This window comes from Hemitrygon akajei, chromosome 7, assembly GCF_048418815.1.
Source record: "Hemitrygon akajei chromosome 7, sHemAka1.3, whole genome shotgun sequence".
NCBI lineage: Eukaryota > Metazoa > Chordata > Chondrichthyes > Myliobatiformes > Dasyatidae > Hemitrygon > Hemitrygon akajei.
Genome location: NC_133130.1, coordinates 157,255,089 through 157,281,415, shown reverse-complemented (window position 1 = coordinate 157,281,415; position 26,327 = coordinate 157,255,089). Strand labels below are relative to the sequence as shown.

At 44.9% G+C, this 26,327-nt stretch overlaps 1 protein-coding gene across 8 annotated transcripts in view; it reads left to right on the top strand.

Moving 5' to 3' along the window:
- The window catches only part of vav2 (vav 2 guanine nucleotide exchange factor), a 199,537-nt gene that overhangs the window by 52,500 nt on the left and 120,710 nt on the right, over positions 1-26,327 (top strand). For all 8 annotated transcript variants that reach the window (XM_073052261.1, XM_073052259.1, XM_073052255.1 and 5 more), the window contains exon 2: positions 1,350-1,466. In XM_073052261.1, coding sequence (XP_072908362.1) covers positions 1,350-1,466 — 117 coding nt within the window. The remainder of the gene's footprint in view (positions 1-1,349; positions 1,467-26,327) is intronic.

Here is a 26,327-nt window from a genome sequence, read left to right as displayed (position 1 = left end):
GAACAAGCTCCTGCTCCTAATGGGTGACTGCTCTTACTCGGTTCATGATCAATTTTTAATAACCTTCCTCAATATCTACAGAAATGTTCCTTATTTTAATTTAGTCAGCATTGTCCCTTTGTTGTGCAGTCCAACTGGCTGCTGTCTACCCTGTTCTGTGTCAATGGCATCATTGTGCTCTTAAGATTGAAGAGATAAAAAGCCCTTTGTCAGAGATTGAAATGCCTTCATGTTCCTGTTAATCTCTATTGTGGTATTAGTCATGTTATTAATTGATCAAATGAACTTTGAAACCATTTTGACCATTCCGAACTGTTGAGCTCCTCCAGTACTTTGTGCGTTTTACTCTGGATTTCCAGCATCTGCAGAATCTCTTTGTATTTGTGAAACCATTCTTACTGTATATCTGCAAAGTTACCCTTTTGGTATCGTTCATTGTAATGGTACTGCTTATTCAATATTATTGCCGATAAATCTATTTGGTTAATCCATTTTCATTGTGTTGCATTCAAAGATTCAAAGTACATTTATTATCAAAGAGTGTATACAGTATACAACCCTGAAACTTGGCTTTCCCACAGACAAAACCATGGAACCCGTTCAAAGAAAAACATCAAACTCCACCCCATGCGCAAATAAAGCCAAATGACCCAACCAGCAAACAAAGAAATTGAGTGCAGAACACAGAAATAATAAAACATGAAATCAAGAGAGTCCAGGCATATTCAGTTCAGCTCGGTGTTCATTATTTGCAGGCCGCCCGTTTCAAAGTCGGCCGAAAGAGCAACAAAATAAAAGGACTGACCAGAAACACATGAACTAGAATCCAATCCACAAGCCACGTCGGTTAAACCTCGCCCAAGACAAGGTAGACAAGGTTCCCCAAAACCTTTTGTTCCATCACCATCAGGGCAGAGATATGATCCCTGCATGGAGGGTAATTCAACTCTTGTCCCTGCTTCAGATCTCTGGACAGAGAGTGAATTATCAGTGGGCTTGTTTGTCTGCCCTGGCGTTAAGGTGGGGTACAGTTACACGTAGTAAATCCCCTGAACCTCAGTCTACACTTCTTCATGATTTTCCCCTTCAGCCCCCACATCCAATCCGATGTAGGGTTTTGGCTTGAAATGGTGACAATTCCTTTCCCTCTCCAGAAGCTGCTCAATCTGTTGAGTTCCTCTGGCAGAGTGTTTATTGCCTCAATTCCTTGCTTTGGCACCAGTCTCCCATCCACAGACTCTCTGGCCTCAAGTATACGTTGTAGTGGCTGAGGGTATGATGCATTTCTTTGAAGTGATAGTCTAAGTAATCAATGCTTTCTGAACATTGTTCATTTCTTTTGCTTGCAGTTTTTGTGCCTAAAGAACATCCGAACTTTCCTGAAAGTTTGTCATGACAAATTTGGACTGAGGAACAGTGAGCTCTTTGACCCATTTGACCTGTTCGACGTGAGGGACTTTGGGAAGGTATGTAACGATTCTCTCATTCTAGTATAACCCCCAACAATTCATGGGAAATACTTAAGTATGACAGAGCTTGACTGCCTGTTGCAGCTCTCTGGGTGTTTGTGTGGAAGCCTTAAGTCATGCGGGACTCAAATACAACAGCCCTGTGCCTCCGCAGTCAACTCAGAGGTTGAACTTGGTGACCCCTTGTACTTACGTGTACTGATCATTATGTTGCTGGCATTTAGGGCAGCAATGAAGGTCCTTCATCTCTGGAGTGTTGGTTTTCTCTTGGTTTTCACTACTGTCAGTCATACAGGTCCCGGGTGGAGACTCGGGAATACCGTCACACACAGGTGTAGAGGATTCTTCATTGCTGTTTCCTCACAGTTTTGTCTTACCAGTCAGGGTTGTTAGCCCTGAGCTGAGCCCCCGAACCTGGAGGACCGGTGGACCACTCTTAGTCTGGCCTCTACGCTTTGACCTGTTTGGTATTATTATGTGACCCTACCAAGAGCCAAAGCATAAGACCACGACTCCAGCCAACCTAGCCCTCCAAGTCATTGAGGCACGCAAACCTCCAAACAGAGACAAGGTTGTGGTCCACTTGGAGGGGTGGCCCCTTGTGTCCCAGATTAATCTCTGTGTGAAGAAACCCATGCTTTACTTGTGACAGTGAGTTGAGGGGAAAGCTGTAACTTAGTGTGACTCCAGCGTTTCCCGAGGTGGTGAAGTGGCAGGATTTCTCACTGGTGGATAAAATCCCTGTTGTGGATTTACCTTCTTGTCTTTCGTTCCATGCCCCAGAGAATGTTGATCTCTTGTATAACCTGACTGGCTTTCATCAGCTGATACCTGCCCAGGGGGTGGTGTGAAGCTGAGAGAGAGGCAGTGAAGAGGATTTATGTGGAGGGTGGGTGAGGGTTAAGGAGGAGACAGCAGTCAGACTTTGGATTGGCGGGGAGGTTTGTCTGTAATGTTAATGTATGGTAAGGGAGGAAGCTCACATACATAGGCTTATTCTCTTTGATTGTCCTTCATTTGGTGCCGAGTGCCGGAATTCTGCAGGTTGTGAATATTCAGCAAGTCACCAGCCGAGTTCCCCCAGCATTTTGTGCGTGGCTCCAGTTTCCGGCATCTGCAGGCCCTTGTGTTCCCGTGAGCAGGACCTGGGTGGCAGTGTTAGTTCTTGCAGGGAATTTTACAAAAAAAAGGATTCCTGTTGCAGGAACTAATGGACTTGCTTGGATTTCAGTTTGCTCCACTGTTTATCCCACTGAAGCTGACGCTTAGAGTCAACCCAGTGCAAAACCCATCCCTTCAGGAGTGGCTGTTTCCTTTGAACTCCTTTGCTGGCACATGACCGCCTTTGAGCAGGCATGATGGGCTATGGTTTAACTAATGTCCTTAGCCCCATCATTAACTACAGTTGTGCCTGGGTTGGGAAAGGGCTTGGATGTCTTGGCTACAGACCTAATAGTGTTATAATGTGAAAAAAGTCACAGGGAGACTGAAATTGGTGGAGACCAAAGTGGTTTATTCAACAAAATGAGACACTCTCTGGAGGAAGAGACCTGTTTCGACCCAATGTTACATGACATTTTCTGTGCTAAAGATCAAAGGACAATTCAATAGTTACAATGTATCTACAGTGCTTCTTTTGAATTACATATAATTCTCACAGCTTCTTCTGCGCACCCACACGCCAGACACCCAAAATGAATGTTAATCAGCATTCACGAGGAAATCTGCAGATGCTAGAAATTCAAACTGTTCTACCAGCATTTTGTGTGTGTTGCTAATCAGCATTGTCTGGTTTTTCAATTAACTGCTGTCCACAGCTTCAGGAAACTATTTACAGAGCAGCTTTTAAAATTTAATCTACAATCAACGTTCAGGTCTAAAGATTAGTTCCTGAAATTAATATTTTACCGTATCACATAACTCCAGAATATGCGCTAACAACAGTATCTGAAACCTCTTCAGCCTTCCTCAGTGCATTATGACTTTTAAGGCATCATACTAAACTATCAGAAGATTCTCCACAGATTGAGCTGCTGTATAGGGAATGTGATTATCGCTGGTTCTCTAATGGGAACGGACATGTCCTTACAATGTTTTAATTCAGTTCTCTTGCTAAAGCTAAATATCGGAAGCTATAAAATGTGGTGTGACACGCTGTCAGGGTAATTGCTGTGCGCTTCAACAGACATTGACCTGTTTCAAGCACATAACATTTCACAGGTAGCAACTGCTAAGAGCCAGTTACTTCATCTACAGCCAGAAATTATGTATGATGTGTGCGATTGAGGTTAGCTAAGAGGGAGTACAATAGGCATACCGAGATGGTGAGTGGTGACGGCAGTTGGGGAAATAAAGGGGTGTGGAGTGGGCAAAATTTCGAGTAATTGGGAGCTGGATGTGATAGTGTGGCAGAGGGAGAAAGTGGATCAAATGTGATGGTCTGAGATGAGTGCGGAGATGGAGGAATATTAAAAAGTTGGAAGGTGGTTTCAGAAGTCATGCAGAAAATTCAGTGTAACGCTTGTTTCCAACCAGCTTCTTTGGAGTGGGACCAGTTTGGGTGTAATTGCAGAAAGTGAAACACAAGGTAGTCACCAATAAGATAGTGTTTATTATGCAGAACTTTGAACTGCAGTGAGCTGTTGGGATATTCAGCACAGATGTGAATGGGGAAACTAGATAAGCAGATGGTGGGAAAAGAAATAGAAGGATATGCTGATACGATAATATATAATAAAGGTTGGAAGGATTCAAGTTAAGTTTTGACACAGGCAGAGAGCATTTCTGTTGACCGTCCCTTTCTTTGCTGTGTTGTCCTGGGCTCTTGCATACTTACATTTAGAGCGAAATGACGCAGAATTCAAGCTGACTTCCCACACGCCAACCACTTCTGTATGAAAAGTTTTGGAGGGAGTTTTGCCTGTCAGTTGTGGTGGCCTCTGTGAGACCAATGTGCGAGTTTGTACCGTGGTTGGTGCTTAATTCATCAGTGTCGTTACGTGCTCGGTGGGCATATACAGACCTGTCATGTGGACACAGTCCACGTGTGTTTGCTGTGTGCTTGTAAGTGTGCAACTTGGTCTTGTGAGACTTAAGTGGGTACGTCAGTGAGTGCGGAGCCCGTTGTGGTGATTGGGGGGGGTGGGTCAATATCTTGTCATGAGCCCCTGCTGAGTGTGTGACCAGGGAGCGAGTGTGTTTCGGTGAATGCAGGTTTGGTTGTGTCATCCTAGTGAGTGTGTTAACCCCAGGAACTGAGGCTGGAGTGGAACATTGAAGTGTAGCCATTTGGGTCTGCACTGCACCGTGGGAGTTGCTTCACTGCACGGGAGGTTAAGGCTTGTTGCTGAATCTTGACATCCTATATCTGTGGGGATCATCAGAGGTCACCTGGGGTCGCAGTTTCTGAGTGTAGATAGATAGATAGATACTTTATTCATCCCCATGGGGAAATTCAACTTTTTTTCCAATGTCCCATACACTTGTTGTAGCAAAACTAATTACATACAATACTTAACTCAGTAAAAAAATATGATATGCATCTAAATCACTATCTCAAAAAGCATTAATAATAGCTTTTAAAAAGTTCTTAAGTCCTGGCGGTAGAATTGTAAAGCCTAATGGCGTTGGGGAGTATTGACCTCTTCATCCTGTCTGAGGAGCATTGCATCGATAGTAACCTGTCGCTGAAACTGCTTCTCTGTCTCTGGATGGTGCTATGTAGAGGATGTTCAGAGTTATCCATAATTGACCGTAGCCTACTCAGCGCCCTTCGCTCAGCTACCGATGTTAAACTCTCCAGTACTTTGCCCACGACAGAGCCCGCCTTCCTTACCAGCTTATTAAGACGTGAGGCGTCCCTCTTCTTAATGCTTCCTCCCCAACACGCCACCACAAAGAAGAGGGCGCTCTCCACAACTGACCTATAGAACATCTTCAGCATCTCACTACAGACATTGAATGACGCCAACCTTCTTAGGAAGTACAGTCGACTCTGTGCCTTCCTGCACAAGGCATCTGTGTTGGCAGTCCAGTCTAGCTTCTCGTCTAACTGTACTCCCAGATACTTGTAGGTCTTAACCTGCTCCACGCATTCTCCATTAATGATCACTGGCTCCATATGAGGCCTAGATCTCCTAAAGTCCACCACCATCTCCTTGGTCTTGGTGATATTGAGACGCAGGTAGTTTGAGTTGCACCATATCACAAAGTCCTGTATCAGTTTCCTATACTCCTCCTCCTGTCCATTCCTGACACACCCCACTATGGCTGTGTCATCAGCGAACTTCTGCACATGGCAGGACTCCGAGTTATATTGGAAGTCTGATGTGTACAGGGTGAACAGGACCGGAGAGAGTACGGTTCCCTGCGGCGCCCCTGTGCTGCTGACCACCGTGTCAGACCTACAGTCTCCCAACCGCACATACTGAGGTCTATCTGTCAAGTAGTCCACTATCCAATCCACCATGTGAGAGTCTACTCCCATCTCCGTTAGTTTGTGCCTTAAGATCTTGGGCTGGATGGTGTTAAAGGCACTAGAGAAGTCAAGGAATGTAATCCTCACAGCACAACTGACCCCCTCTAGGTGAGAGAGTGATTTGTGCAGCAAATACGTGATAGCATCCTCCACTCCCACCTTCTCCTTATACGCAAACTGAAGAGGATCCTGGGCGTGCCTGGTTTGTGGCCTCAGATTCTGTATTATCAGCCGCTCCATGGTCTTCATAACGTGCGACGTCAAGGCAACAGGTCTGAAGTCATTCAACTCCTTTGGTTGTGGTTTCTTCGGTACCGGGACAATACAGGATGTTTTCCACTGTCTGGGTACTCTTCTCTGCTCCAGGCTCATGTTGAAGATGCGCTGTAGTGGTTCTCCCAGCTCAGTCGCACAGGCCCTCAGTAATCGTGGGGAAACTCCATCCGGTCCAGCCGCCTTGCTGGTACAGATCTTCCTCAGTTGACCTTCCACCTGTGCAGCCGTAATCCTGGGTGTGGGCAAGGTCTCCTGTGAGTGGCTATTTTCCTGTGAGGGAAGTAAGCCTGGTGTGGATTTCTGCGGTGAGGAAGAGATTGAGCTGTCGAACCTGTTGAAGAAGTTGTTCAGCTGGTTCGCTTTCTCCACATCTCCACTTATGTTTGCCCCCCGCTTTGCACCGCATCCGGTGATGATCTTCATCCCATCCCACACCTCCTTCATGCTTTTTTTCTGCAGCTTTTGTTCTAGCTTCCTCCTATACTGCTCCTTTGCCCCCCTTATCTGTACTCTGAGTTCCTTCTGAACTCTTTTAAGCTCCAACCAATCACCATCTTTAAAGGCCCTCTTCTTCTGGTTTAGGAGGCCTTTGATGTGACTAGTGATCCAGGGCTTATTATTGGGATAGCAGCGAACAGTTCTAACAGGGACAACTGCATCCACACAAAAGTTAATATAGTCCGTTGTGCATTCAGTGACCTCCTCAACGCCCCCACAGAGCCCCCCTTGTATTGCTCTTTCTCTGCTTCGCAGGCAATGGTCAGTCAGATCCACCAACATTCTCCCCCTGATTTGCTTTCACTTGTAGTTCTGGTGGGAGCGCAGTCAGTTTCTGGCTCCTAGAGCCTCAGCCAGCTGTTGTGCAGGGCTGCTGAAGGGTGTTTCCTTTCAGAGAGAGCCTGAGAGAGGCCGAATTGGTTTGTGTGGAGCGAGTGTAGTTGGCAAGGGGTTGAGAGCTCTCAGCTCTGAGAGTCAGATGCAATAATCTCACTGCAGCGTGTTTAATTGAAAACATTTTCTGTCCTTTGAGAAACAATGAGCTTTAGCTGAGCATAGGATGTGGAGCCCCTGATGGTGACTGAATTTCTCTGGGCTTCACTCCAAATCTTCACTCGCAACCTAGTGAAGTCTGATTCCAAACAGTGATGGGGATCTGATGCTGACTGGTTGATATTCCTATGGTCAAAAGCATTACTCCATTTCAGCTCCAACCATTTAATGTCTGGATGGCGCAGGTAGCTGGGAATGACTAGTTGTTTCTGTGTAAATCCCTCCGAAATCTGCTGGTTTTCCTCTCCCAGCTCAGCTGGAGTACAGAAAGTCATGTTGAGCCTTTCTAAAGCATCTCTCAAGATCTAAATGTCCGAAAATAATCCACACACAATTGAAAGCTTTGACGTGCAGTCACTCCATGGTATAGAAATGTTGGAAGCAGTTTTCACAGGGAAAGGCCACACACAAGTTCAATTGACCAAGGAATTTGCTTACAATGTGCTTGTTCATAGACAGCAATTGGCTAGACCACTAGAGGGAATTTCCAAGTGGTGACGTGGGATATTTTGTAGTCACATTCAGGATTCAAGTTTTTTTTAATGTCATTTCCAGTACACGAGTGTAAAGGAGAACAACATAATTGCTACTCCGCATCCAATGCAGCACAAAGGAGAACACAATAAGATAAACAACACAATAATAAACAAAACACAATAAACGTACAATACATAAGCCAGCTAATGTGCACAGATTGATTGTACGTCCCTAAAGTGGCGCTAGGCACAGGAGTGTCTGTACATATGTGACGCTGACAGGAAATGATGAAGTAGTGGTGGTTGGGGGTGAGGAGGGGTGGGTTTGTGGGTGGAGGTGTTGATCAGCCTTACTGCTTGGGGATAACTGTTTTTGAGTCTGGTGATCCTGGCATGGATGCTACATAGCCTCTTCCCTGATGAGAGTGGGACAGACAGTCTATGAACTGTTAAGCTTGTGGTGTAACCTCTCACTCTAAAGAGAGTGTTACTGTCAGTGCAGTAGCCTCATTCCCGACCCTCCATCATTCTAGTGCTCACACAACATGCTGGTGGAACGCAGCAGGCCAGGCAGCAACTATAGGAAGAAGTACAGTCGATTTTCGGGCAGAGACCCTTCGTCAGAGAGACAAGATAGTAAGAGGTTTGAAAGTAGGAGGGGAGGGGGAAATCCGAAATGAAAGGAGAAGACCGGAGGGGGTGGGGTGAAGCTGAGCGCTGGAAAGGTGATTGGCAAAAGGGATACAGAGCTGGAGAAGGGAAAGGATCACGGGACGGGAGGCCTAGGGAGAAAGAAAGGGGGAGGGGAGCACCAGAGGGAGATGGAGAGCAGGCAAGGAGTGATTGTGAGAGGGGCAGAGAGAGGGAAAAAAAGGAGGGGGAAATAAATAAATAAGGAATGGGGTGAGAAGGGGAGGAGGGGCATTAACAGAAGTTAGAGAAGTCAATGTTCATGCCATCAGGTTGGAGGCAACCCAGACGGAATATAAGGTGTTGCTCCTCCAACCTGAGTGTGGCTTCATCTTGACAATAGAGGAGGCCATGGATAGACATATCAGAATGGGAATGGAACGTGGAATTAAAACATGTGACCACTGGGAGATCCTGCTTTCTTTGGCGGACAGAGCGTAGGTGTTCAGCGAAACGGTCTAGTGCTTCTTTAGTAGTGAGAAGCTAGACTGGACTGCCAACACAGATGCCTTGTGCAGGAAGGCACAGAGTTGACTGTACTTCCTAAGAAGGTTGGCGTCATTCAATGTCTGTAGTGAGATGCTGAAGATGTTCTATAGGTCAGTTGTGGAGAGCGCCCTCTTCTTTGTGGTGGCGTGTTGGGGGGGAAGCATTAAGAAGAGGGACGCCTCACGTCTTAATAAGCTGGTAAGGAAGGCGGGCTCTGTCGTGGGCAAAGTACTGGAGAGTTTAACATCGGTAGCTGAGCGAAGGGCGCTGAGTAGGCTACGGTCAATTATGGATAACTCTGAACATCCTCTACATAGCACCATCCAGAGACAGAGAAGCAGTTTCAGCGGCAGGTTACTATCGATGCAATGCTCCTCAGACAGGATGAAGAGGTCAATACTCCCCAACGCCATTAGGCTTTACAATTCTACCGCCAGGACTTAAGAACTTTTTAAAAGCTATTATTAATGCTTTTTGAGATAGTGATTTAGATGCATATCATATTTTTTACTGAGTTAAGTATTGTATGTAATTAGTTTTGCTACAACAAGTGTATGGGACATTGGAAAAAAGTTGAATTTCCCCATGGGGATGAATAAAGTATCTATCTATCTATCTACTTCAATAATAACAATCATCAAGTAATGCCCCCTTAGATGTTGTGTTTTCTCACTTTAGACCTTCCAGCTGTGAAACGCCTCTTCAGTTCTGAATCAGGCCTTGCTAATGCTGACATTTAACCTATTATATTCTAATCTCATCACTTGTATTTGTGTCATTTGTAAGACTTGTGTGAAGTGATTTAGGTCTTGCTTGTTCACCCTCAGAAAAGGACTAGCACTGGCAAATTGAGCCTTGCTGTCAGTTGTAACATGAGCAATGTCACCGGGGAGACAGCGAAGCTGGTGGATATAGAAGTGTTTTATTCAGCAAAAACGAGCAGTAGGCATCATATTGAGACCCTCTTGGAGGAAGAGCCTCCCGACCCAATATTACATGACATTTTTATATGCTGAAGATCAGAATCAGGTTTATTATCACCGGCGTGTGACGTGAAATTTGTTAACTTAGCAGCTGCAGTTCAATGCAATACATAATCTAGCAGAGAAATAACAATAATAATAAATAGAATGAAAAATAATAATAAATAAACACATAAATCAATTACATATATTGAGTAGATTAACAAAAGTGCAAAAACAGAAATACTGTATATTTAAAAAAGTGAGATAGTGTCGAAAGATTCAATGTCCATTTAGGAATCGGATGGGAGGGCTATCTTCTCTCCCACTGGCTCTCTCTGATCCACAATATGTTGCTGCTGCTTTGCTCGATCCCTCACTGAGTTACCCTGGTTACGGTGGTCCTTCGCATCTCCATGCAACCTTACTAACTTGGCATTTGTAGTTTCTTCCTGTACCCTTGCACGTAACTTCTGTTGCTTCTTGTTCTTCCGCTGCCCTCCTCGCACTGACGTCTGTCCACTCGTTCCCTTTCTGCTCCTCACTATCCCCTTTCTGATGAGCCTTTACCTCAATCACTGCTACCTCCTCAGGCAGCCGCATGACTTCAACAGCCCCTGACTGCTTGGCCCCACCCCTTGGGACCCCGTGATATGATTCCCACCCATCGCCCGGTGTGTCCTCCCTGCTTGGAGCTGCCGTCTCTCTGTGGGCCGTGTTGCTCACACGTTCGCTGTCCCTGTCTTGTCCATGTTATTTCTCCATTTCCTGAGTCCATGATCGCACCTGCCGTACTCAGTGTGTCTGTCCCCAGGGTAGTACCTTCCTTGTTTGGGCACAACCCAAAAATCTGCAGGAAGCTGCTCTCCCTCAATCTCGAGCGCCTACTTTCAGTCTGCCCTCATTCATTCACCTCCTGCACTGGTAATATAAATCGCCTCTGCAGTCATGGACAAGGGTGGATCAGTTATCAACCCTGATGACCCCGTGTCCACTAACATTTCACATTGCTGGCCCCATAATAATCTTGTGTACACCCATGGATGACGCCACTGGAAATAGAGGCAGCTCTCAGCCGTTTGTCTGACATCACCGGCACTATAATCTGGTGAGTAGTCAAATCGGAAAGAAGAGGCACTGGTGTGGGTCCTGCCTTCTTTGGATTAGTGATTCTCACACCTTGCTCTCTTTTCAAGACCGCCTCCAACCACGGTCTGAGAGGCTATTGTAATAAATCATCTCCCTTTATCCTCCCACGTCTATTCCAGCAGTTCCTTGCTATGTTTCCCAGCTGCAGACGCACAAAACAAGTTATCTGTGATGTCACAGCAGCTTCATTCCCTACAGCCACTTGACAATTTCTCTTCCCCCTCCTCTGATCTATTTCACCGGCCCATGATACTACTGTGGAGTAGGTCAATCCCACCGCTGTCCCCAAATCTAAAACTTCCTGGTGGGGGGTTACTCTCACCTCCCCCAGTCACTGCCTCACTTTCCCCTCGAAGAAGTGATAATCTTTCTTCATTGCTGGCGTTCCCAGTGTACCATCCCGCACTCCCTGGGCCACGCTGTCCCACATATTCGTCGGGCACCTCGCTTTTACCAACACATACAGCATACCTTTGGGGTGCCTCTGGTGAATTTCAATCATTTCCTGGAGCTTGCGCCAGAATTTTGCATTCCTGCAGGCAACGTTAAGTGAGGGCAACTCTGGCAAAATGCTCTGCTTCTCCCCGGGGTTGAAGGGCTTATGGATGGTTGTAATCCAAGTCAAGGGCTGGCCTGGGTCGACAGGGTTCTGGAACTGATGTTGCCTAATCTCAACTGGTGCCATCCCGACAGGTATATCTGGGTAAAGCCTCTCCCTCAAATATCTTCACATTAATTCCCACAGTATGCAAAATATAACTTACGTAAAAATTAAACAGTGCCTACTGAAAACCGCAGAGTATCTACTCTGCAATCTGCCACTTATATGTGCCGTTGCATTTAAAACTGCTACACCAATGTTATAGAGTGATTATTAAAACACACACAGACACACTTGCAAATGCATCTGCCACTATACAGTTCCCCAAATGAGTACGCACACACACTCCACTGGCGTTCCGAGCGGTCAGTCACCACTCTTTGCTACTCGTGGCCCTGTCTCACCAAATTAACACACAAGAGTTTAGTCTCTTACGTAAGCAGACATGCCCGCACACACACCACACTACTTTTATATCTGCTGGGTCAGCTGTCTGCCGTGTCGGTGATACCTCGTGATCCCATTGTCACAGTCGTGAACAGATCCAAGTGTGAGTGCTAATTTTAAAATACACACCCACTTAGATTGCTGAGATGGCTAGCCATAAGGTGGGTCAGGAAGGTGTCCTGGACAAGCCCCCAAGTGTTGTAATGTGACAATGTCACCAGAGAGACACTGAAGCTGGTGGATATAGAAGTGTTTTATTAAACAGAAACAAGCAGCAGACATCATATTGAGACACTTTCAGAGGAAGAGACCTCCTGACCCAATATTACATGACATTTTTATGTGCTAAAGATGAAAGAAAACAGCAGGACAATTCTATAGTTACACTGCATCTACAATGCTTCCTTTGAATTGCATATAGTTTTCACACACTCCCGTCTTTGCACCCCAACTCCAGACACCCAAAATGAATATTAATCAGAATTGTCAGGTTTGCAATCTACTCTAGTGCACAGCCCCAGGAAAACTATTGTTCAGGGCTTCATTTTAAGATGTGGCAAGTCCTCTGAACACATTACAAACTCCTGGTTTGCGATCGGAGGTGGTGTGACTTCATGGTTGTGGGTCTTCTACAGCATGTCCCAAACCACCTGGATGTCCGTGGAGAAGGGTGGTGACTGAATGCCACAAGGAATGCCAGCAACTTTCAAATTCCCTTCTGCATCACATTCATTATAACTGAGACATCAGAACACTATTTTCCCCGTTGCTGGGTCACAGTCCTACCTAACAGATTTTGTACCTTCAGAAGCTGTTTCACCACCATCTTCTCAAGGAAGCAACTTGCTTTCGGCATTTTGCAAATGGCACAGTGGTGCAACTGGTAGATCCATTGCCCCAGCACCAGAGATGTAGGTTTCATCATGACATTGGGCACTGTCCATGGGGAACTTGCTCGTTTTCCCTGTGACCACATGGGTTTCCTTGGATCTGTGGTTGCACCCCACATCTTATAGTTGTACTGTTTGGTCTGTTAGTTGGCCCCACTGTGTTGGTGTGTGGTAGAATCTGGGCCATGTGAATAAGAATGGGACCGATGTAAATACGTAGTTGATCATCAATGCGGACTCTGGTCTGAAGGACCTGTTTCTGTGCTGTATGTCTCCAGTCTATATAGGTTCATACCAGATGCTTTCTCCTCTCTTTAGCTTGGAGTTCACATTGATTGGATGGGTCTGTTGCTCTCTGGGGAATCGGGTTAGTGATGTGTCTCTTCAGTTAGAACTTGAATTTATGCGGACCATCTGTGGTTAAATGCACTTGCCTGATTTTAGATGTTGGGGACTGGTGAGGCCCAGTTTCCAGTATTGACCTCAGAGCACAGAAACTGGCTCTTTGGCCCACCATTTACACTGACCGTAAAGTGACCACTTACACAAATCCCAATTTATTCCTCCCACACCCCACACACTGCACAATTAGTTGATTGGTCCTCAGAGCAGGGAAGAGGTCACAGGTGTACAGTTGGACTTGGTTAGAAATGTTGGAGAGTTGATTTTACCCCTCTCTAGTCAAGAGGTCACTGGCTTCAACCAGGATCTTGTCAGATTCACTCGTCTATCACTCTGGGCATTTTTTAGTTCAGCAACAATCCTGTCCTCCGGGGACAGATCAGATAACTTGGTGAATGCCAGGGATGGTGTCTTAGACATCAGCAGATGGATCCAGCATCACTGGGCGTTGTACAAGGGCATTTGGAAAGTAGTCACTGAGTGCCCTGCTCGAGCTTGATGATGTGGAAGTGCAGTGGAGTGTGGTGCTTTATCTGGTATCGATGGTGATAGGACGCAGGTGCAGGATGTGGGTCTTCTGTTTTCTCTGTGCACAGGAAGAACTCTGCCCTCTTCTAGCTTCTGTAAAAAGAGCCCAAACATGAATAAGCTACCTTAAATTAACCCTGCTATGACATGGGCCCTGTCCTGGGGCAGGAGATCTCTGCACAAGTGGGACCTCAGCACCAGTTTGGCAAAATCTTTAATAGTTATCATCTGTTGCCCATGGTTCTTGACATGTATACTAGTATCTGTCTATATGGTGCCTGTATTACTTGTTTACATTGAGATCTGTTTAAGGGTTAATCAGATGGGTTGTCATGTACGATAGGATCTGATCAGGTGCTCCATGAATGGGTTGGTTTATCAGAATTTCTCTCAATGCTGACTTGCATTGTTTAGATATTAATTTGCTTGAATTAATCTCTGTTTTAAATTAGGTTTGCTACATGCTAACACACAAGCCTTAATTCTGTGTAAAGAGACTCATCACAAAACCATTCCCAGCGCAGACTGGGGTGAATCAGGCTCTATTGCGTAACCTATGCAGGAACTCCTGCACCTCTCCTCCAAGAAAGACAAGCGGAAGTGGATTTCATGCACTGTACAGGATGAATGAGAAACTGTTCATCCTCTAGTCCAGAGCAAAGGGCACTCCGATCAACTGCAGTACCTGGATGATGAGGTGCACATGTGCACACGCTTGGATCCATGACCTCCCCTGACTCCTGCGCATAGATGCACTCCCAGGGAAAGCGTGCTAACATCTTTACTTTCGGAGGAGGTTAAGGTTCGGCTATGGTGCTGAAAGGTTTCTATTGCACATGTGCGCGCGTGTTGTTGTGAATATGACAATAAACTCAACTTCCGCTTCAGTTTAATCTTTCGAGAGTACGAGAGAATGGATTTTATTCTGAACGTGTACAGAATTAAATTCCTCCACTCTCCTGCTTGAGCTCTGCAATATTGACCCCAACAGCATAGGTCTACAGCATAGAGACCAAAATATTTTATCTACCCTCCGTATTCCATTGGTTTTGAGGCAGCTCGGGTGAGACTTCTCCCAGATGAAGGGAGGAGCCAGTGAGTTTATTGCCCGTTGTGGTGTCGCGACTGCTCCTCAGGAAGAACTAGAATCCTGTCCCTTTTACTCGCTGCCCAGTGCGTTCAGTATCTATTGCTTCGATCAGTGCTGGCCGGAATTATCTCCTGGGCAGGTCTTGCTGTTATATTCATGGAATTGCTGTGTCTGAAACAAGGAATCCTTCAGCTTGGTGTCAGAATTATGTTGTGACAAGAGCGAAGCAGCTGTGGATTTTGGAATAGTCTAGTTCCCCTCCCGTTACTGGCTTACTCCCCTCTCTCCTTTCCACCCCCATAATCAGTAATCATAAGAACCATAGAAAAAGCCCAACAGCCCTTGGGACGGCATCACAGTGTACACCTTGTTGCCTAGATCAATTGATACTCTGTGTGTGTTTTTTTTAAAACCTCCCTCTTTTCCTACCTCTGTTCCATGGAACTTATTGGGTGCACTGCAGATGGGACAACAAATTAGAAACATAGAAAACCTACAGCACAATACAGGCCCTTCGGCCCACAAAGTTGTGCCGAACAAGTCCCCACCTTAGAAATTACCTAGGGTTACCTTATAACCCTCTATTTTACTAGGTTCCATGTACCCATCTAAAAGCCTCTTAAAAGACCCTATTGTTGAAGACAGGATACTCACAGTCCTTTTTCCAGGCTAGGGGAGTGTACAACTTGGGAGGGTATGGGTTTAAGATGAAAGGGGAAAGATGTAAAGGGGATCTGCTGGGTAAGTTTTTCACTCTGAGCTAGTGGTGAGAGTTTCCAATGAGCTGCCAGAGGAGACGGTAGATCTAACCTGGACCCAACACACTGAAGCAGCTACAAAGAAGGTACGATAGCGGCTGTATTTCATTTGGAGTTTGAGGAGATTTGGTATGTCACCTGGAACAGCCTTAATTTTCTACAGTTGTACCACGGAGAGCATTCTAAGCAGCTGCATCACTGTCTGCTGTGGGGGTGGGGGGGTGCTGCTGCACAGGATTGAAGTAGGCTGCAGAGAGTTTTGCAGATTTAGTCAGCTCCATCATGGGCCGGACCGACCGGCCTCAGTTGTATCCAGGACATCTTCAAGGAGCGATGCCGCAGAAAGCTGGGGTCTGTCGTTAAGGACCTCCATCACCAAAGTCATGCCTTGTTCTCATTGCTACCATAAGGGAGGAGGTACAGAAGCATGAAGACACTCACTCAATGATTCAGGAACAACTTCTTTCCCTCTGCCATCAGATCTCCGAATGGACACTGCACTCATCAATGCAACCTCACTATTTTTATTTCCATGTTTGCACTACCTATTTAATTTAACTATTCAATATATATATTTACTGTGATTCATGTTTTTTTCTTATTATCTATTGCGTTGTACTGCGGCTGCAAAGTCAACAAATTTCACGACAAACACGAGGAAATCTGCAGATGCTGGAAATTCAAACAACAACACTCACAAAATGCTGGTAGAACACAGCAGGCTAGGCAGCATCTATAGGGAGAAGCGCTGTCGATGTTTCGGGCCGAGACCCTTCGTCAGGACTAACCGAAAGGAAAGATAGTAAGGGGGCCGACATGTGCTGGAAATATTAAACCAGATCCTGATTCTGAAGTGCTATTACAACTTTTAAAAGACATTTGGACAGGTATGTGGATAGGAATGTTTTAGGTGACAATGAGCCAAACGCTGGTGAATGAGATTAGTTGTAGATAGGCATCTTGTGTGGCATGTTCAAGTTGGGCTGACAGACCTGTTTCCGTGATGCATAACTATGAATGTATGAATAATGTAGTGAATTTAACAATGCACTGTGGTGTAGTAATAGTACCGGGTGACTAAAAGCTTGGTCAGAGCCAGGTTTTGATAAGCGTCAAAAGAAATAAGAGGATGTGGACAGTTTTGGGGGGTAGTTCAAGAGCTTTAGGGCTTTGACAAGCACATATTTGGTGTGATAAAAGATAAAGATACTTGCAGGCAAAAGCTGAGATGTGTAGAGCTGCAGTTTCCAAGATTCAGGAGTTTACTGAGATAGAGGGAGCTTGAGGCATGGGAGGGTTTTGTGAGAAAAGGGGAGTTAAATTGATGATTTAAATTTTGCTAGAGGCATATATATGAGTCTTCACTTAGACACAGAAAAATGGAACTCAGCAGGTCAAGCAGGATCTGTGAAGGTAAAATGTGCAAGTCATTATTTTGTGTCAAGACCCTGAATCAGGACACTACATAGGGTCTTGAGCTGAAACATCCACTCATACCTCTTACCTCCACAGATACTGTTTGACTCCCTGAGTTACTCTAGTTTTCTGTTTTTGTTCCAGATTCCAGCAGCTGCCGTCCCTTGTCTTCAGACTCAGTGAGGTGATAGTTGAAGTGGCCACCGAGAGTAGTGTCTACAAAGGGGCAACTGTGGAGCTCCACATTTAAAATTTGCATTTAATGAGTTAGATTAATTCATGATATACCTGAATTACAATTTTTATGACTTTATAAAGACAATCGTAGATGAGTGTTTCCCCAAAAAAATCATTCCGAGTCTTCCCCAACCAGAAGCCCTGGATGAACCATGAGATCTGCAAATGTCTGAGGGCCATGCCAGAGGCATTCACGTCTGGCAACCAGGGAGGTTACAAGAGGGCCAGGTACGATCTCTAGAAAGCTATCTCACTGGTGAAGTGGCTATTTCGCACTAAACGTGAATCAATGATGGATGCTGGACAGCTGTAGCAGGGCTTGAATGTTATCACCACTTACAAAGTGAAATCAAGTAACGTGGGTGGCAACAGGGCTTCGTATCCAGATGAGTTCAATGCCTTCTGTGCCTGCTTTGATAGTCAAAACTTCACAAACTCCCACAGTACCCAACGACCCTGTGATTTCAGTCTCTGAGGCTGATGTGCGACCAGCCTTCGGGGGGGGGGGGGGTGAGACCACGGGAAAGAACCAGGCCAGATGGAGTATCTGGTCAAGTACTAAAGACCTGTGCTGATCAACAGGCTGGAGCCTTCACTGAGACCTTTAACCTCTCACACCAGCAGTCTGAGGTACCCACCTGCCTCAGAAAGCAGGCTTCAATTATGCCGGCGCCTAGGAAGAAAGTGGTAACCTCACCTTGATGACTACTATTCACTTACATCCACAGTAATGAAGTGTTTTGAGAGGTCGATGATGAAACATATCAACCACTGCCTGGGAAGTGACCTAAATCCACTCCAGTTTGCCTACCGGCACAACAGGTCCATAGCCCATGTCATCTCATTGGCTCTTTACTCAACCATGAAACATCTGGAGATCAAAGATGTATACATCAGGATGCTCTTCATTGACTACAGCTCAGCATTCAATACCACCATTCCTCAAAACTAATTGGATTGGCAACAACATCTCCTCCACGATCTCTTATCAATACTGGTGCACCACAAGGCTACGTGTGTAGACCCCTGCTCTACTTGCTTTACAGTTATGATTGTGTGGCTAAGCACAGCTCCAAAGCTACATTTAATATTGCTGATGACACCACTATTGTAGGCCGAATCAAATGTGGTAATCTGTTGACGAATCAGCGTATAGGAGGGAGTTTGAAAATCTTGCTGAGTGGTGCCATAACAACAACCTATGACTCAATGTCAGCAAGACCCAAGGAGTGGTTATTGTCTCCAGGAGGAGGGAAGTTGAGGTCCATGAGCCAGTTCTTATCAAAGGATCAGAGGTGGAGAGGGTCAGCAACTTTAAATTCCTCGGTGTTTTCACTTCAGAGGACCTGTCCTGGGCCCAGCACTTAAGTGCACTTATGAAGAAAGCATAACAGTGCTTCTACTTGCTTAGTAGTTTTTTGAATATTTGGCATGACATCTAAAATGTTGACAAACTTCTGTAGATGTGTAGTGGAGAGTACATTGACTGGCTACATCACAGCCTGGTATGGAAACACCAATACCCTTGAATGGAAAATCCGATAAGAAGAAGTGGATACGGCTCAGTCCACCACAGGTAAAGCCTTTCCCACCATTGGGCACATCTTTATGGAGCGTTGACATAGGAATGCAGCATCCATCGTAGGGTCCCCCACCACCCAGATCACACTCTCTTCTTGCTGCCATCAGCAAAAAAGGTACAAGAGCCCCAGGACTCTCACCACCAGGTTCAGGAAGTTATTACCTCTCAAGTTATACCTCACCAGTTATTACCTCTCAACCATCAGGCTCTTGAATCAAAAGGGATAACTTCTCTCAACCTTACTTGCCTCATCATTGAAATGTTCCCACAACCTATGGACTCACTTTCAAGGACTCTTCATCTCACGTTCTAGATATTTATTGCTTGTTTATTCATTCTTCTTCTTACTGTTTCTTTTTTTTTTCTTTTTGTATTTCCACATTTGATTGTCTTCTGCACTCTGTTGTCTTCCCTGTGGATGCGGTCTTACATTTATTTTATATTGGTTATTGGATTTATTGAGTATGCCCACAAGAAACTGAATCTCAGGATTGTATATTGTAACACACTGTATTTGTACTTTGATAATAAATTTACTTTGAATTTTAATTGAATGCTTATTTTGTGGAAGTTGATGGAAGGCGTTGGATCTGTGATGATCACAGTTTGTACCACAGGCAAAATAGCAGAAGGTCAAAGTCTAAACCACATGAATGGCTCAAAGGTTGGTATGAGGTAAATGGGTTTCAATGCAGGAAGCAGGAAATTGAAACTGGTTGAAAGTAGGGACTGTTCTAAGAGGATTTGTCAGATTAGGTATAGGGATGGTTACAACATCTTGAACAAAGATCACAGTCTCTGAATAAGGAGTGGCTTGCTTAGAAATTAGATGAGAAGAGATATCTTCCTGATAGGGTATAAATTGTTGGACTTCTCTCACCATATGGGTGGTAAAGGCATATTGAGCATATTGAAGGCAGCAACTGATAGGGTTTTAGATATTAAGAGATTTGAGGGGTAGGAGATTAGTTCAGGAAAATGCCACCAAGGTGAGAAAGATAAGCTATGACCTTGAATGATGAGTCTAGTAGGAAAATAAATACAATAGCTTCTGTGAAACACCGTATATAACAGAGACTGACAAGCATCCAATGTGCAAAAGAGAACAAGTCATGCAGAAAATATAAAGGGAAACAAATAATATTGAGATCATCGGCTGAGAGATCTGAGAGCAAGTCCACATGTTCTGGAGTCAGTATAGGCTGAGGCAAGTGAATCCACCCACTCGCTGGTCCAGGGGCCCGATGGTTCTTAAATCGGGAGGCATGGGACCCAAGACTCCTCTGCCTCCTCTACCTCTACTTGGACTTCTCTTTCTCTCTCTCTCTCTCTCTCTCACTCTTGTGCGCCCTCTCTCTCCCCCTCTCCCCCTCTCCCTCCCGCTCTCCCCATCTACCCCTCCCCCTCTCCCCCCTCCCCCATCTCCCCCCCTCTCTCTTTCCTGCTCTCCCCCTCTCCCTCCTTAGCAGCAAGTGTGAGAAAGAGAGAAACAGAGTGCAGGCAGCCAGGATGGCATGGTGACCAACTCATGCACTGATGTCCTACGCTATAATGTTCTTAACTGATTTTGTGAGAATTTGAATATAGACAGCAGAGATTTGAACATGAGATAGAGTTGCTTAGGTTTGTCAGCAGAGAATGTGGAATTAAACTAAATTCAGCAAATCTGGAATAAATCCTCATCTGTTGTATCTGCAAGCAAGGACTAAATCTTGAAATGTACCTTATATTTTCAGGAAACTGCTGGCACTCTTGATCACATGGCAATATGTTTGTTCTGCACCATCATTCTAAAATTTGCTGTTCCGTTCTCTGCCTTTTTTTCTAACCCAAGTTAAGTAATCTCCCTTGTTTTCCACCACAGCTCTTTGGTAAGCCTGCTTATGGCAGCTTTGGACTTCCCTTGCCCCCAAATCGTATCGGTGAAGGTGAGTGGGCCTAAAGGGCTAAAGGTGTAAAGCTTCCCCCAGCCGATCTGTGTTGGCTAGTGTATTGGAATCTTGAATGGATTTGGGCTCTCATTCATCTGTGTGAATGTAGCAACACAGCCCAGATGAAGTCTCTTGGGGATCACAACTACTCGCCAGTAAGCAAAGCTCTGCTTCCCCACAGCTAATCTTAACAGACTGGAACGGAAATTGTACACAGCATTTACTGTAATAAGTATTTTGGGGCCTCGTTGTCCCTGGGGAGGGGAACTGACATTTACTGCTGTTGTGGAGAAGGGGCTGGGACGCAACAGAAATTTCAGAATCACTCACTATTTTGTGTAGCGTGTCTAGAAAAGAGTTGAGAACAATTTAACCAGCTGTAATTAACATACATCTGTCTCTTCGTGGCTTCTTTGTGCAGTGACCAAAGATGTTTCTCTGAACTGAATCATGTTCACTCTTTCAGCTAGCCTAGTTAAATGCAAGGGTGTATTTACTGTCAAACCTGGTTGCACTGAGGGTTATAATTAGCCAATGAAAAACAAGATTGGGTGTTTATTGTGTCATATCAGAGGGGAGTCACTTTGGGACAGAATCACATCGAGTAGCATGTTTCCTTCCTGGTAGGACATCAGTGCCCTAGAGGAGTTTTACATTGATCAGATAGTTTTAATTTTTAAAAACTGGATTTGAACACTCAAGGGTACGATGACAGGATTGAACTCGTGATCACTGGATAAACAGAAAAGAGAACTAACAATGCCCTTGTAGCCAAGTTTCAAATCACACTCTCCAGCATCAACAGATAATGATCAGGGATTCTTGTTCACTTATTTGTCCCTCAATCAGATGTACTGAAGTGTAACCTTGCCAGCCCACCCTGGGCAAAGGAACTAGCTCACGCTGCCCTTTGGTGACCTGGGGGCTCAAACACATCAAATTCACTGCTTATGCGACTGAGACACCGCTACATTTTATTGCCCTTCTTGACCTCTCCATCGTCTCTAAATTGTCCAATATCAAGTACTGGGTGAACGGAAATTTCCTCCCATTAGATGTTAACTTTGTGACATGTCTACTTTCCCTGGCCCTCTAAAGCAAAAGTGGAAATTCATCCAAAGCACACTAAGTTTTGGGGTTTGACAGGGCAGATATTGGAAGGCTGCTTACTGTGGCTGGAGATTCTAAAACTGGGCTCATAATCACCGATTTTTTTTGTTAAGTGACCTCTTCAGCAGGTTCTGAATTCTCTGTGGTGGGGTGGGCGATGTACATCCCACTCTGATGTACAAACACTCTGTGGTTTGGAAGATCTGGAGGGATTGTGGGGAAGGAGGTGATGGAGTAGGATTTACATGGGAGGGATGTGACTGTGAAACACCCTGGGGTATGGTTTTATTGGATGTTCAGTAGCTTTATGGTCTCCTGTCAGTCCTTGACTTTACCCAGTTTGCTCCGAACCAATTCTATAACCTACAAACTCACTTTCCAAGGACTCTATAACTCATGTTCTCAGTGTGCTTTTTATTTGCACTATTTAAAAAAAAGTTTTTATTGTACATTTGTTTTTCAATCTTTGTTTATGCATGGCTTTTCATAAATTGTATGTTGTTATTTTCCTGTAAGTGATAATTAATGAATCTGGTGACATGTACATAGTCTGACTTTGTTTGACCTAACAATTTAGACTGGTTGCATCAGAACCATGTGGCTTTGGATTATTTTCTTTTGTTTCTTAGCCAGTCCCAAGCTCTCCTCTGGTCTTGTGCCATTTAAATCTAACAGGAAGTGTGTTTTTGTACAAGCCTGTACCCTCCCGTTTCTGTCGCTTGTGTTTGACTGAGGCAGGAAGGTACTTTCCTGGTGTTTTACCTGACCTTTACGAAGGCAGTCCCACACGTGGCGGGCAGTACAAACATTCAGCTTCTGCCCTTGCGTAGGTTTTCAGGCAAGAAAAGAAGCAAGAGCGGTCTCAGCTTTGCAGAGTAATTGCCTGTAATTTAAAGCATGCTGCTCTAATCTTAGAAAGTTGGAGCATTATTCAGCTCGTGACTGATTGGCTTGGTGTAACAGCTTTTGAAGTGGACAAGAGGGGAGCAGGGAGATCTTCAGAGAGTTAATGTCAGGAGGAGAAGCAATTCAGACTGAAGTATGGTCTTCAACATATTAGGGCATAGTTACAGTCTCGGAGGGCACCTTTAAACTAGGTCACATGTAGTCTCTCTTTGTCTCTTTGGCCTTTAGCTGTGTATTGGTTAGTGGCAGGGTCATCTGCATGGATTGATCTTTCAGTCGAATTCTTCAACTCTGCTGGTTGTTTTGATGTGTATTGAAGGAAATGTACTTTGCTGAAGACAAATTTGGTGCAAGGGCCTTGCCAAAAATCGTAACCTGTTTAATGTGGGTTTCCTCTCTCGGTGTGTCCCACCACCTTGACGTTCCAATAGGATTCATTTGGAAGGGTGGAATGAGTTGTTGTACATCTGCTGATACGGATTCTTTGAGTTGTATTTACACAGGGACATTGTCTGATTGCTGAGTCGGGACTGAACCATGTATTGTCTTCATGAACTCTCTCAGGCCCTGAGAGATGGAGAGATTTCTGTGTTCCACTTAATTCCCTTTTCCCTGGTGTCAGAAGTAATTGGCCAGAAACTGGTTATCAGTGCTGCCTTGGTGTATTTAACAGTTTGCAGTGCCAACTGGAATATTGCAATGCTGTAAGGCTTTCTGCCTGTCCAGTATAAATCCTTGCAACATTCCATCCCGTTTGGCAGCAGTAACTATAATTGTTAAGAGTTCACCATCTTAACTCTTGTAGATCACGATATTACATTTCAAGCTATTAATATCGCCCTGTTTGTCTGCATTACAACCCGGAAACAACAACTATTTATTTACTTGGAGTCACGGTGTGGCCCTTCCCACCCACCCAGCAACCCATTGGTTTGATACCAGCCTAATCACAGGGCAGTTTGTAACGACCAATTGATCTACTAACCGAAACTATTTTGGACCGTGGGAGGAGCACCTGGAAGAAAGGCATGTGGTTCACGGGGAGGTGTACAAACTCCTTACAGACGGCGCTGGAATTGGATTGTGAGCTCCGGACTGCGCTGAGCGGTAATGGTGTTGCGCTAACCACAACGCTACCGTAGCGCCCATTTCCCATTCCAGTCTTGCTTCCTGCCCATCGTTTGATTGCCAAAGTGTGCCCACTTGCCCATTTCTGCTCATGTAACGCTTATTCACAAGCCTTCACGAGGAATGCTTGCACCATGTCAAAGTTCTGTTTGAAACAAAGGGAACGATAAGGTTTGCAGTGTGTAACTTTGCAATCGCGTTAGAAACATGATGGCAAGCTGTAACAAAAGTAAATGGATTGACACTGGGAAAGCAGGTTGCTCTGCAATGTCAGTGTGATAAATCCCTATGAGGCAACAGTGACTAAGCTCATTCGAGTTGCAGCGAGATACTGCAGGGTAGTGCTGATGTGGAGAGTATGTGTCAAATAGTGGGAGAGTCTAGAACCAGAGGACACAACCTCAGCATTGAAGCATTTCCCTTTAGAACGGAGATGAGAAGGAATTTCTTTAGCCAGAGGAGGCGAATCTGGGAACAGATGGTTGTGAGGGCCAGGTCTTTGGTCATATTTAAAGCAGCGGCTGAAAGGTTCTTGATTAGTAAGCTTTCGAAGTCTAAAGAGAGAAGGCAGAAGAATAGGGCTGAAGAGAGAAAATAAAATCAGCCATGATCAAATGGTGGGGCAGACTCAATAGGCCGAATGGCCTAAATAGATGATAAGACCATAAGATAGAGGAGCAAATATCTTTTTGGCCCATCAAGTCTGCTCTGGCATTTCATCATGGCTGATCCATGTCATTCTCAGTCCTAGTCTCCTGCCTTCTCTCCGGATCCGTTCATGTCATGACTAAACAAGAATCTATCAAACTCTGCCTTAAATATGCATAAAACTTGGCTTCCACAGTTGCCTGTGGCAATGAATTCCACAGATTCACTAATCTCTGGCAACATTTAATAGGTTTCAATGAGATCCTCCCTCATTCTTCTGAATTCCAGTGAGTACAGCCCCAGAGCCAATAAACACTCCTCGTATGATAAGCTTTTCAATCCTGGAATCATTTTGTGAACCTCCTTTGAACCCTCTCCAATGTCACCACATCCTTTCTTAGATGAGGAGCCCAAAACTGCTCACAATACTCCAAGTGAGGCCTCAGCAGTACATCCTTGCTTTTATATAGTAGTCCTTTCGAAATGAATACTATTGTTCTGTTGGCCTTACTCACCTCTGAGTCAACCTGCAAATTAACCTTTAGGGAATCCTACACGAAGGTTCCCAAGTCCCTTTGCACCTCAGATTTTTGAATTCTCTCTCCATTTAGAAAGTAGTCTACCCTTTCATTTCTTCTGCCAAAGTGCATGATCATACACTTCCCAACACTATATTCCATCTGCCACTTAACTGCCTATTCTCCTAATGTGCCCAAGTCTTCCCGTAGCCCCGCTACGTTCTCAGAATGACCTGCCGCTCCACCTATCATTGTTTTGTCTACAAACTTGGTCACAAAGCTATCAATTCCATCATCCGAATAATTGACATATAACATAAATAGAAGCGATCCCAACACAGGCTGCTGTGGAACACCGGTAGTCATTGGCAGCCAACTAGCAAAGGCTCCCTTTATTCCTATACGTTGCCTCCTGCCAGTCAGCCAATCTTCTAGTACCTTTCCTGTAATACCATGGGTTCTTGTTAAACAGCTTCAGGTGTGGCACCTTGTCAAAGGCCTTCTGGAAATCCAAGTGCACAGCATCCACCAATTCTCCATTGCCTATCTTGCTTGTTATTTCTTCAAAATTTTCCAACAAATTCGTCAGGCAATATTTTCCCTTGAGGAAACCATACTGACTTTGGTCTATTTTATCATGTTCCTCCAAGTACCCCAAGACCCCATCCTTAACAATCAACTGCAACGTTTTTTCAACCACTGAAGTCAAACTAACTGGCCTATAATTTCCTTTCTTCTACCTTCTTGAAGAGTGGAGTGACATTTACAATTTTTCAGTCCTCTGGTACCATTCCAGAATTCATTGATTCTTGAAAGATCATTACAAATGCCTCCACGATCATTACAAATGCCTCTACGTTCTCTTCGATCACCTCTTTCAGAACCCTGGGGTGTTGACCATCTGACTATGGAAGCTTTGTGCCTGGTCATCAAATCTATTCATGCTATCCTTTGGCCTTCGCAGTCACATACTTACAGCTGCTGATTGTAATGTTTTGGTGATAGGAAGACAGTGAGGTTTACTGTTGAAACATTGCAGTCAGTATCTGTCAGATGTGACTGTTAAGGCCAAAGGATAGTATGGATAGAGTGGACCA